Source organism: Pelophylax lessonae, assembly GCF_965119305.1.
Source record: "Pelophylax lessonae genome assembly, chromosome: 1".
NCBI lineage: Eukaryota > Metazoa > Chordata > Amphibia > Anura > Ranidae > Pelophylax > Pelophylax lessonae.
In genome coordinates, this window is record NC_138768.1 from 388,938,691 (window position 1) to 388,951,840 (window position 13,150).

The 13,150-nt window shown below is 47.3% G+C and overlaps 1 protein-coding gene across 1 annotated transcript in view; it reads left to right on the plus strand.

The window, feature by feature from the left end:
* The window catches only part of LOC309544428 (uncharacterized protein), a gene marked incomplete at both ends in the record, with an annotated part of 80,667 nt that overhangs the window by 10,317 nt on the left and 57,200 nt on the right, over positions 1-13,150 (plus strand). The window contains one exon of the mRNA XM_082243341.1: positions 11,925-12,077. Coding sequence (XP_082099467.1) covers positions 11,925-12,077 — 153 coding nt within the window. The remainder of the gene's footprint in view (positions 1-11,924; positions 12,078-13,150) is intronic.

The following is a 13,150-nucleotide window of genomic DNA, read 5'->3' on the forward strand; positions in this document are numbered from 1 at the left end:
AGTAATTGGGGCCTAGTGTGGTTGTGTACGTGTGATATACATACACTTTTTTTGGATCATATTTTCTATTCCGCTATTCAATAAAAACCTTTCTAGGGCAAGATCTTAAATTACAGAAATATGAGGAGACCGTCAAATAAGGGCCGTGGCCTGGGTCGTGGTGCTGCTGGTAGAGCTCCTGTTGCAAGGAGAGGACATGGTCGATCTGTGCCAGCTACACGCACAAGTGAAACACCTTCCTCAAGTGTGAGTAGGCGACAGAACCTGCATCAGTATTTGGTAGGGCATCAAACGCCCCTAGAAGTGATGAGGCCAGAACAAGTTGAGGCGATAGTAGATTGGTTTGCTGCTGACAGTGCCTCCAGTTCCTTCACATTGTCTCCCACCCAGTCTACTGCAGAAAGGTCAGAGTTGGCACCTGCAGCCAATGTCCAACCGTCTTTCACCTCACCCCCTTGCAAATCAGGCCAGCAGTCTGAGCCCCAAGCCATACAGCAGTCTCTTATTCTTTTTGAGGACTCTGTCAGCAGGGTTTCCCAGGGCCATCCACCTAGCCCTGCCCCAGAAGTGGAAGAGATTGAGTGCAGCGATGCCCAACCACTTATTTCTCAAGATGAGTACATGCAAGGATCATCGCAGCACGTCTCCGATGATGACGAAACGCAGGTGCCAACTGCTGCGGCGTTCAGCATTGTGGAGACCGACAAGGAGGGCAGGGGTGAAGACTGGGTGGAAGATGATGTGGAGGACGATGAGGTCCTCGACCCCACATGGAATGAACGTCATGCAGGTGACCTGAGTAGTTTGGAGGAAGAGGCGGTGGTCGCACAGAGCCACCAGCACAGCAGAAGAGGGAGCAGGGTGCAGAAGCGGAGCGGCCGTGCCCTAGACACTACGCCCGCTACTGCCCAACGCAGCAAGGGAACGAGCGCACCAAAGTCAGCTCAAAGGAGTTCTCTAGCGTGGAAGTTCTTTAGAAAATGTGCTGATGACAGGACACGAGTGGTTTGCACCCTGTGCAATCAGAGCTTGAAGCGAGGCATGAACCTTCTCAACCTGAGCACAACCTGCATGATCAGGCATCTAAGTGCAAAGCACGAGCTGCAGTGGAGTACACACCTTCAAAACCAAGAAACGTCTCTGGCTCATCCTGCTTCCTCTTCTGCTGCAGTCTCGGCCGCTCCAGCCACATCTGTAGTGATACCGGCACCTGCCACCCCGCAAACAGACGATCTGTCAGCAACACCACCACCTGGGTCACCAACAACCATCTCCACAATGTCCCGTGGAAGCGTTCAGCTTTCCATCTCCCAAACACTTGAGAGGAAGAGGAAGTACCCCCCTACCCACCCGCGATCCCTGGCCCTGAATGCCAGCATTTCAAAATTATTGGCCTTTGAAATGCTGTCATTCCGTCTGGTGGAGACGCACAGTTTTAAAAACCTTATGTCGGTGGCTGTCCCACAGTACGTCGTGCCCAGCCGCCACTACTTTTCCAGGCAAGCCATCCCTTCCCTGCACAACCAAGTGGGGGAAAATATCAGGTGTGCACTGCGCAACGCCATCTGTGCCAAGGTCCACCTAACTACGGATACGTGGACCAGTAAGCACGGTCAGGGGCGTTATATCTCCCTAACGGCACACTGGGTAAATGCAGTGGCGGATGGGCCTGAGGCGGATAGCAATTTGGCGCATGTCCTTCCACCACCGAGGATTGCAGGGCGCTTCAGTTTGCCTCCTGTTCGTAACTCCTCCTACTCCGCTTCCTCATCCTCTACCGCCTCCTCATCCGGACAGCGTAACACCTTCACCACCAACTTCAGCACGGCCAGGGGTAAACGACAGCAGGCAGTTTTACAACTTGCCTGTTTGGGGGACAAACCACACACCGCGCAGGAGTTGTGGAGGAGCATGGAACAGCAGACAAATGAGTGGTTGCTGCCAGCGAGCCTCAAGCCCGGCCTGGTGGTGTGTGATAACGGGCGAAATCTCATAGCAGCTCTGGGCCTAGCCGGTTTGACGCACATCCCTTGCCTGGCGCATGTGCTGAATTTGGTGGTGCAGAGGTTCCTTAAAAACTACCCCGATATGTCAGAGCTGCTGCAGAAAGTGCGGGCCGTTTGTGCGCACTTTCGGCGTTCTCACCCTGCTGCTGCTCGCCTGGCAGCGCTGCAGCGTAACTTCGGCCTTCCCGCTCACCGCCTCATATGTGACGTGCCCACAAGGTGGAACTCCACCTTGCACATGCTGGAAAGACTGTGCGAGCAGCAGCAGGCCATAGTGGAGTTTCAGCTGCAGCACGCACGCGTGAGTCGCTCTGCGGAACAGCACCACTTCACCACCAATAACTGGGCCTCCATGCGAGACCTGTGTGCCTTGTTGCGCTGTATTGAGTACTCCACCAACATGGCCAGTGGCAATGACGCCGTTCTCAGCTTAACTATCCCACTTCTATGCCTCCTTGAAAAAACAATTCGGGCGATGATGGAAGAGGATGTGGCACAGGATGAGGAGGAGGAGGAGGATGAAGAGGTAACATTTCCAAGGCTTTCAGGGCAGTCATTCGCAAGGGGCTCCGAGGGTGGGTTCCTGCACACGCAAACGCCAGGGACGCAATTGTCCAGCAGGGGCACAGTTCTGGAGGATGAGGAGGATGAGGAGGAGGAGGAGCTGGAGGAGGAGATGGAACCATGTTCACAGCAGGGTGGCACCCAGGCCAGCTCATGGCCATCACTGGTGCGTGGCTGGGGGGATACAGAGGACACGGACGATACACCTCCCACAGAGGACAGCCTTTCGTCGCCTCTGGGCAGCCTGGCACACATGAGCGATTACATGCTGCAGTGTCTCCACAACGACCGCCGAGTTGCCCACATTCTAACTTGTGCTGATTACTGGGTGGCCACGCTGCTGGATCCCCGTTACAAGGACAACGTACCGTCCTTAATTCACTCACTGGAGCGCGATCGCAAGATGCGCGAGTACAAGCGCACGCTGGTAGACGCCATGCTGCTGGCATTCCCATCTGACAGCGGGGCCACAGTGGAAGCACAAGGCAGAGGAGGAGGAGGAGGAGGTCGCCAACGCAACCAGGGCACCGCCAGCACCTCAGAAGGCAGGGTTAGCATGGCCGAAATGTGGAAAAGCTTTGTCAGCACGCCACAACAAACAGCAGCACCAGCAGCTCAGATGGAACGTCTTAGCAGGAGGCAGCATTTTACCAACATGGTGGAGCAGTATGTGTGCACACGCCTACATGTAGTGAATGACGGGTCTGCCCCCTTCAACTTCTGGGTCTCCAAATTGGGCACATGGCCTGAGCTTGCCCTTTACGCCTTGGAGGTGCTGGCGTGCCCTGCAGCCAGTGTATTATCTGAACGGGTATTTAGCACGGCTGGGGGCGTTATAACAGACAAGCGCAGCCGCCTGTCCAGAGACAATGTGGACAAGCTCACGTTCATTAAAATGAACCAGGCATGGATCCCACGGGACTTTTCCGTACCTTATGCAGAATAGCAATGGATACCGACCTTACCCACCCATTGTTCCATTTTTGCTCTTTCTCACTCTTTTGGGGTGTACCCTCATTTAAAATTTTTGAAAAGAAGCAGTGTTGGCTACCTCGTCCTCCTCCTCAGGGCCAGATTAATGTAGGGGCTATTGGAGCTGCAGCTCCAGGCCCCTACCTTTTATATAGGCCCCGGGTTGGCCATATTCACTGTTACCGCTCTTCTGTCACTTGTAAACACAGAAGTCTGGCTTCTATGCTCGCTTCCCCAGGCAGCACCCTCAGAACCTCCCCACACAGCGTGAAGGCCGGACAAGGAGGGACAGTTGGCGATGCATGGATGTGTTTATGGGCTTCAGAGACAGCATCCCATGTTGAATTAGGCATGCATGGCTGCACCCTTCCTCCTCTGGGTGCATGGCAAGGCACGGCCCTTAAGGCCCTTCAAAATCCTCAGCACCAAGCCCATGATGCTGTTAATCCGGCCCTGGTCCTCCTCCACCGCCGCTTCCACCTACACCGCCCATAGGTGTGCGCAGCCTATTGCATTAAGGTGTGCACCCCAAAGTTGAAATACACATGCATGTGTTTGCCAGCAGGGAGAGTAATGTATCGGGGCCATGTACCTGTAGGCAAGGAGAAATAGAGCAGAGCAGGTCCCAGGGAGATCTTTCCCATCTCCTCACTGGCAATGCTATGTGCCCTAGGTGATTAGGGTGTGCCCAGGCACACCCAGCACACCCTGTGCGCACGCCTATGTCACCGCCACATCCACCACCACCTCAACCTCCCTCCTACTCCATATGGGCCTCGTCCTTCAGAGATGAAGAAGAACATTGTTTTATTTTTCTGTTTTTTTTTTGTTGTTTTAAGTTATTTCCCTATCCACATTTGTTTGCAGAGCACTTGCCATGCTCTTAATTACGTTTTGCTGCCATTTGCAGCACTCTAGCCCTTTCCTTTGGTGTTTTAGAGCCATTTTAGTGCCTTAAAGTTCGGGTCCCCATTGACTTCAATGGGGTTCGGTGTCCGGGAAAAGTTCGGTAAAAGTCCGGGACACGGACCCGGACTTTTTTTTAAAGTTCGGCCGAACCCGTCGAACACGGACATCTAGGTGTTCGCTCAACCCTACCTATAGGCAAGCCTTATTATAGGCTTATCTATAGGTACAAGTTAGTGATGGAAGTTTACTTTCACTTAAATTGAACAAACTGATTTTAGAAGTTGATTGGCTACTCTGCACAGCTGCACAAGTTTTTACACTCTAGTTTTAGCACATCAACCCCACTGTGTGTACATCCAAAGCAGCCCTTGTCCTTTCAGCTTATAGGGGAGCAAAAGGGGGTGGTAAAAAATTTGCTCAACCACGTGTTTTTACATCTTTCTCAACCTCAAATTTAAACGAGGACTGAAAGATGTAGTTTCTGCCAGAAGCATAGGAAAAAACAGTTTCATCTTTAGTACTGACATTAATTACAGATGTAAAGCTATTAAAAAAAAAACAGAAAGCCCTGGCTGCAAGGAAAACATGAAAAAAATGAACACTTACCTGTTCCACTACCGAAGAAGAGCAAAGCTTCCTGAATTATTTATGTCATCCAAAACACATTTCCAGTTGTGCTGGATGCCTGATTCCCAGTTGCCTGCCATAGTCCTTAACACCAGCCCTTGTGTTACTGCTTTACCCTGTACTGATTAAGGAACTAGTTTTATATAAGTTTGATGGTGAAGGATATACAGTGTATCCAGAAAGTATTCACAGTGCTTCACTTTTTCCACACACCTGTCTATATAAAGGTCCCACAGTTAACAATGCATGTCAGAGCATAAATCAAGCCATGAATTCCAAGGAATTGTCTGTAGACCTCTGAGACAGGATTGTATTGAGGCACAGATCTGGAGAAGGGTAGAGAAACATTTTTGCAGCATTGAAGATCCCAATGAGCACAGTGGCCTCCATCATCCCTAAATGGAAGAAATTTGGAACCAGCAAGACTCGTCCTAGATCGGGATACCCGGCCAAGCTGGGCGATGGGAGGAGAAGGGCCTTAGTCAGGGAGGTGTCCAAGAACCCGATGGTCACTCTGACAGAGCTCAAGCATTTCTCTGTGGAGAGAGGAGGACCTTCCAGAAAAACAACCATCTCTCTAGCACTCCATCAGTCAGGCCTGTATGGTAGAGAGGCCAGGCAAAAGCTCCTCAGTAAAAGGCACATGACAGCCAACCTGGAGTTTGCCAAAAAACACCTGAATGACTCTCAGACCATGAGAAATGAAAAATTCTCTGGTCTGATGAAACAAAGATAGAACTCTTTGGCCTGAATGACAAGCGTCATGTCTGGAGAAAGCAAGGCACCATGGTATGGTTTTGGCAGCATCATGCTGTGGGGATGTTTTTCAGCAGTAGGAACTGGGAAACTAGTCAGGATTGAGGGAAAGATGAATGCAGCAATATATAGAGACATCCTTAATGAAAGCCTGCTCCAGAGCGCTCAATGACCCTAAGCGCACAGCCAAGATAGCAAAGGAGTGGCTACAAGACAACTCTGTAAATATCCTTGAGTGGCCCAGCCAGAGCCCAGACTTGAACCCAAATGAAGATCTGAAAATGGCTGTGCACTCGTAATAAATATATGAAAAGATAAAGTTGTATTAGGAAAAAATATGTAAAAAAGTATTTTTGTAATTTTTCACTATTTCTTTCTTTTTAAAGCCTAGGGTCTAAATATGTGTATCCAATTCTGCAAACAAATTAAAGCCCTATCTGTTCTGAAGGAAAAATTAGGTTTAATACCCTAGGGGGGTCAAACTCAATTTCATTGCGGGCCGCATGAGCATTATGGTTGCTCTCAAAGGGCCAGTTGAATCTGTAAGACTAGATGTCCAGAGCACCCCATTACCCCTTACATCAGATGTAAAGAGCCCCCCACCCCACCCTCTATCAGAAGTCAAAAGTCCCCCACCCTCCCTAACATCACAGCGCACATTTACCTTGTGCTGCTGCTTGGAAGAAGCTGGGGATGGAGCCGGGAAGCAGAAAGTACAGGGTCTAAAGGAGGACCAGCACAGGGCTGGAGTTTGCTGAATGCTGAGACCAGGGGAGCCAGAGACGAGGGGGTGCTGCTGGACAGAGAGTCACAGAATCTGTATGAGGAGCTCTGTCCTTCTCTCTGCTGCTGACTGCTGAGACAAGGTGGGGAACAGAGATGAGGGGATTGTCGCAGCTGCAGGAGAGGTGTGGGGGCCACATGAATAGGCCTGGAGGGCTGCCTTTGGCCCACGGGCCTTGTGTTTGACACTTGTGTCTTAGAGTAACCGACAAAGGCTCCATGCCCACTGGCTTAAAAATCGCTGCTTCTAGAGGTGTTTTGTGTTTTGCGTGTAGAAGCAGCTCAATGTTATACTATGTGTCCATGCACATTAGGATGATTACAGGTATATTTTAAGTTCAACAGGGAAAAAAAACCCTTCTGGTTTGGGTTTCTGATTTGAGTTTACTGGCAGAAAAAACACAAAACTCTCCTAAACTCGTCTAAACTGTGTACAAAAACTGCTCTATATGAGTATTTTTTTTTCAAGGAGGTTAAAGTTTAGGGACTCAAGGGGTAAAAAAAAAAAACTATCCTGATGCTGGTACAGGATAAAAGACATCACAGCTATCTGTACAGCTCAGTTTTACACCTTAAGCAACTAGGGGCATGGCCGGTTGCCGAGGAAGATGTCTACGTAAGAGGAGACCTCTGTGCCATTTAGCTTTCCCGACTCATCAGCAGCGACACAGGACAGCATAACCAACCCCGTTCGGGTCCTCAAGTCACCCGCTAACTCTCCAGCCATCATGGGTAAGCAAAAAACCAACAGTGGCCCCGCAAGCTGACAGATTTCTTCCTATCGGCTAGCACACCAAGCTTCCAAAATGGCGCCGGGGCCTCCACGCAGCAGCGCGGCTCTCAGGGAAGTACTCCGGACGAGGGACGAAGCAGACATAAACCCAGCTCCCTCTTTCCCAGCAATAGCAGCCGATCCTTCCTAGGCAATACTCAATGTACAGCCTGTAGAAGATGGCGCCGAGGCATTCCTCTATACAGGGATCCTCAAACTACGGCCCTCCAGCTGTTGCGGAACTACACATCCCACGAGGCATTGTAAAACTCTGACATTCACAGAAATGACTAGGCATGATGGGAATTGTGGTTCCTAAACAGCTGGAAGGCCATAGTTTGAAGACCCCTGATCTACACATACATATGCAGGTGAGAGGACAGACACAAGACAGTACTACAGAATTCTTTGAGCAGATCCATGATTTTCCCACTATTGGGCAACTCAACCAGCGATATTACAATGAAAGAGATGCTAGTGTCTTTGCAGCGCTCTTTGCATAAAGATCTTAAGCAACTAATGTATATCATTATTTAGGCTCTAATTGTATAAAATTCATACACATTTGTTTCCGGTAATTCCTATTACTTTCATGGATAAAAATGTGTCATATTGGTATGTATCATTTCCATGACCCATCTGCTGTACTGTACCATACTATTTATATTTGTTTTCAATAAAATTCTCCCTGAATAAAAAAAATAAAAATAAAGCTTTCCACATTTTCGAAAAATGTTTTAGCAAGTGCATCTCCAACAGAGGTTAATAGTACCACACGTAAAACACATAATAAAACGAACCTCAACAAATTAAAATAAGAGGTGTAAATGGGCCGATAGGCATCATCTTTTATTGCTGTTTTACAAATCCAGGCCTGGTGCACTCCCTCCTCATTGTCCTCCACCTACTCACTGCTTGCCTTTACATGTCAGATAGTGCATTTTCCTATTACAAAGAGTCTTATGATACCATGGGCCAGAGCATATAAAGAAGCAACAAAACCTGCACTAGGAATTCATACCACATGACGTGTTGATCATCAGATCACTGAACAGCAGGGATGGAGCTGAGTCAGATTATCACCTCTGACTCACCTCACATGCTTCTCATACATTTTCACTAGGAGTCATTTACTAAAAGTTAAAAATAATTTAACCTACACAGGGTTTGATTGCTAGATTTGTTTGCTTTTTTTAACCACTTCTGGACCAGAAGGATTTACCCCCTTAATGACCAGCCCATTTTTTGCGATTCAGCACTGCGCTAATTTAACAGACAATTGCGTGGTCGTGCGATGATGTACCTAAATAAAATTGATGTCCTTTATTTCCCACAAATAGAGCTTTCTTTTGGTGGTATTTGATCACTTCTGCGATTTTTTTTTTTTTTTTTTTTGCGCCATAAACAAAAAAAGAGCAACAATTTAAAAAAAATATATATATATATATATTTTTCACATTCTGCTATATAACATTGCCCAAAAAAAAAAAAAAATTAAAAATTTAAAATATTTAATCCTTGTAGGCCAATTTGTATTCTGCTACATATTTTTGGTAACAAATAAATCGCAATAAGCGTATTTTGATTGGTTTGTGCAAAAGTTATCTCATCTACAAACTAGGGAAAAGATTTGTGTCATTTTTATTTCTTTTTTTCTTTACTAGTAATGGTGGCAATCTGCGATTTTCAGTTGGACTACGACATTGCGGCGGACAGATTGGACCCCTAACTGACATTTTTTACACTTTTGGGGGGACCAGTGACATTACTACAGTAATCAGTGCTAAAAATATGCACTGTTACTGTAATAATGACACTGGCAGGGAAGGGGTTAACCTAGGGGTGATCAAAGGGTTAAATGTGAGCCTAGGGGAGTGTTTACTAACTGTATGGGGGATGGGCTTGTGAAATTACCACAGAGACCTGTCATCCTATATAGAAGGATCACAGGGGTTCTGGGATCATTTCAGAGAGAACAACGGTCAGCTGTGTTTACAACAGCTGACTGTCCTTCTCTCTCAGTGGGGAGGGATCGCGGGTGCCTGGCGGCAATTGGAGCCACCTGCCCCATGCATCTGCATTCCCGCTGTGCCCCAGCACCACGCGCACGACTGACGTAGAGCTATGTTGGTCCGCACAGCCGAGCCAGCCTGCCGCAGTAAAACTGTGGCAGGCGGTTGCCAAGTGGTTAATAGTATGATTTTTATCCACATTTGATTTTTGTAATAACAAACAAGTATTTCTGTAAATAAAATATAATTGTATACGCAACTGTTTTTTACAGTGCCATCTTAAGAGCATTAAAGGGCCCCGGGCAATGCAGTGCACTGGGGCCCCGCCTACACAATCACCCACGAAAATAAAAATGCAAATTATTGATAATGCAATATTTATTGGTACAGCAGTGCCAGGCTAATGACAGCTTCCAAGTTTGACGACTGGGTCCGGTGAACACACACACGAACAAGAGTCAGACTCGACTATCCTGCGTGTTCCTGTTCCCTTGGAGGCGGACAGGCATTCCTGCAGTTGTGGGCACCCCCTCCACGGCCCAAATGGCCTGACAGCAGCGCAGGGCCAACAGGCACTTGCCACCTGCTAAGTTCGGCGGGGGGATGCACACGGGAATTGGAACTAATGCTTGGCTGGGGCTGGGTCGCAAGGCAAGTGGGTCCCCCTGGGCAAGTGGGGCCCCCGGGCAACTGCCCAGCGTGCCCGTTCGGTAAAATGGCCCTGTTTTTTTAGGGGTATTATCCACTTGCTGACTGCCTGCCGCAGATATACTGGGGGAGAGCGTGCGCCGCCGGAGGCACTAGGCAGTGGGGATTGCCGCCGAGCACCCGCGATCGCTCCCCGCTGAGAGAGAACGATGGTCAGCTATTGTAAACACAGCTGACCGTTGTTTTCTCTGAAATGGTCATAGAGCGCCTGTAATCCTATTATTTAGGATCACAGGTTAAGTGACGCTTTTGACACTTTTATGGGGACCAGAGACACCAATACAGTGATCAGTGCTAAAAAATATGCGCTGTCACTGTACTGATGATACTGACAGGGAAGGGATTAACATCAGGGGTGATCAAAGGGGTAAATGTGTTCTTAGGGAGTGCTTGCTAACTGCGTGGAGGGTGATTTAACTGTGGGAAGACAGGGATCTTTGTTCCTGCTTAACAGAAACTCTGGATCTCTATCTTTCCTACTAACAGAACAGCGATCTGCCTCTTTCGGGAATGATTAGCGGGTCCCAACGGACCCGCTGATTGGCTCCTACTGTGATTGGACAGACCCAGAAGTGCATAATCACGTACCTGTAGGAACCACCGCCCCACAGTAAATGTACGTGGGGCGATCGGCAGGGGTTAATCTAGTGGCCAACATGCATACTACTTAGTTACATAGTTTGTGAGATTGAAAAAATACATCAGTCCATCCAGTTCAACCTATAATGTGTGTGTGTGTTTGCTGTTAACCGTACATTGAATACCCCTGTATGTTTTGGTCTTTAAGGTGCTCATCTAATAGTTTTTTGAAACTATCGATGCTCCCCGCTGATACGACTGCTTGTGGAAGAGAATTCCACATCCTGACTGCTCTGACAATGAAGAACCCCCTACGTATTTTAAGGTAGTTCAATGTCATCCGACTACAGTGCACACACTAAAAACCTTCAAAAACTTGTGAGGGGGCCCCAAGTTTTTCGACTGCCTTGGGACCTCCACAGAGTTTATTCCCAGCATGACCTACACACACTTCATATATTTATTGTAACTCCCATAACTTTTGTATGTTATGGATGATCTGTATCACTGATCTCTTCTGAGTCACCAGATTTAATTCAGAGAGGGCACACTTGTGCTTCTTAAAACAAATGAAATATAACTTGCTTGTCTAGTTTATCATTTACGTGAACAAAGGTACAGGTTTCAAACTATACCTTCAATTACACACTTTTATGGATTGGGCTGTTTCAGCCATGTTTTGTACCTTTTGCCATTTTTTTTACTAATGTGATTTCTTGATGTTAAAAAATGCTATTATCTCTGTACCATCCATTGAAATGTTCTAAAAAAAAGTTTGTACTTTTAGGCTGGGTTCACACTTGTGTGATGCTGGAACCAGCGCGATTCCAGGGTGGGTTCCCGTATCGCATGTCACTCGCAGACAGTTCTCACTGGCCTCTGTGAACCGCTGCGGATGTCAATGTAAAGGTAATGTCACCCTTAGATCGGTTCACAGATCACAGTGCGAACTGTGAAATGGTACAGGAATCGGATCGCATAGGTGTGAACACCCATGGGATCCGATTCCAGTGCGGACCAAAAATAGGGTCCTGTACCATTTTGGTCTGGATGCGATGCAAATTCAGCCATACAAACTGTATAGCTGAATTTGCATCGCATGTGATTTCCACAGCAATTCGGTGCGAATCACAAGCGATGTCTGATTCTCACCAGTGTGAACCCAAGCTTAAAAAACACTTTCTAAATACAATAGAGTACAGTGCACTGGTGAAAATGCATTTAATCTATTCACAGGAGATGTGTCCTTTCAGACTCTTGTCCTATCAACATCACCGTCTGCCTCTTTCCCTGTCCTGAAAACCACCTCTGCTTTGGCAGAAAGAGAAGAGACCACTGAAACAAATCCCCACACGGTGCAGTCCGAAGTGCAGACAACACAGCATTCAGGTACAGTGATTATGAAAACTTTTTATCTACAAAAGCTCCAAGAAAATATGTCAATGCTAATTCACAGTAGTATTTGTCTGGAGTGCAGTGATTCAGGTTTACGTTGCTGACATGGTACTCAAAGTTTTCACTGACCCTGCTCACTTTACAGAATAGAGCCTGCTTGCTTTAAAAATGAGGGTCGGTAACAATTTTACCCCATGAAAGGTACATGCCAATCAAAATTGAAAATGAAACCCCAAGATGCATACATGTACTGTACCAGTCAAGTATACTCCCTTTTGCTTGTAATCTGGTGGTCCTGGCTGAAATGCATCTACTAGTGCTGGCGGAACATTCTCCATGACAACTCATAAAGATATATCTTATAAAAACAGTACTAAAACTTTTACCATGGTCACCAATCAGATTCAACCTGCTTGAATGTAATTGGTGTTGCATTAGGCAGAGAGACAGAGAAATTTACAAAGAAAGTATAATTCCACTGCCCAACTACTGACCCTGCATAGATGTATGGGTGTTTTTTCTGCTGTATATTAGACAGAACAACATGTTAGAGAAATGGAATGATATTCCCACAACTGCAGCATTAGTAGGTATCACGTATCTAGTGAAGACTGGAATGTTGTGGAGGCCTCTTGCACCTCCTGCCCAACACTCCTGGAGATGGAGACAGAGAGTGTGAGGGCAAGGAGTGGCACAAGAGCTGGCAGATGATGTCTACTCTTCAAGTGAGTAGAGCTGGTAATTACAGTCCTCAGAACTGAATGCAGAAGCAGCTTGGCACCAGGAGACAGGAGGCAGGAGACAGAAGCATGTGCGCAATGAAATGGACCAGCACATCTAACCTTGCTCATTTGCTTAGAAATGGGAGCATGGGTGCAATGCGCATTAGCATGAGCATAGATTCGCACTGGTTTTCTGGTGCTGGAGATCAGATTTACCTAACAGTAGGTCACTGAATGCTTTTGTTTCATTTTTCAAATTGCTCTTTAATGCTCTGGAATTGCTCTGTAGGGTGTAGAGTTAGTCTAGCGCAGAGGTCTCCAAATTTTCTAAGCAAACGACTGGTT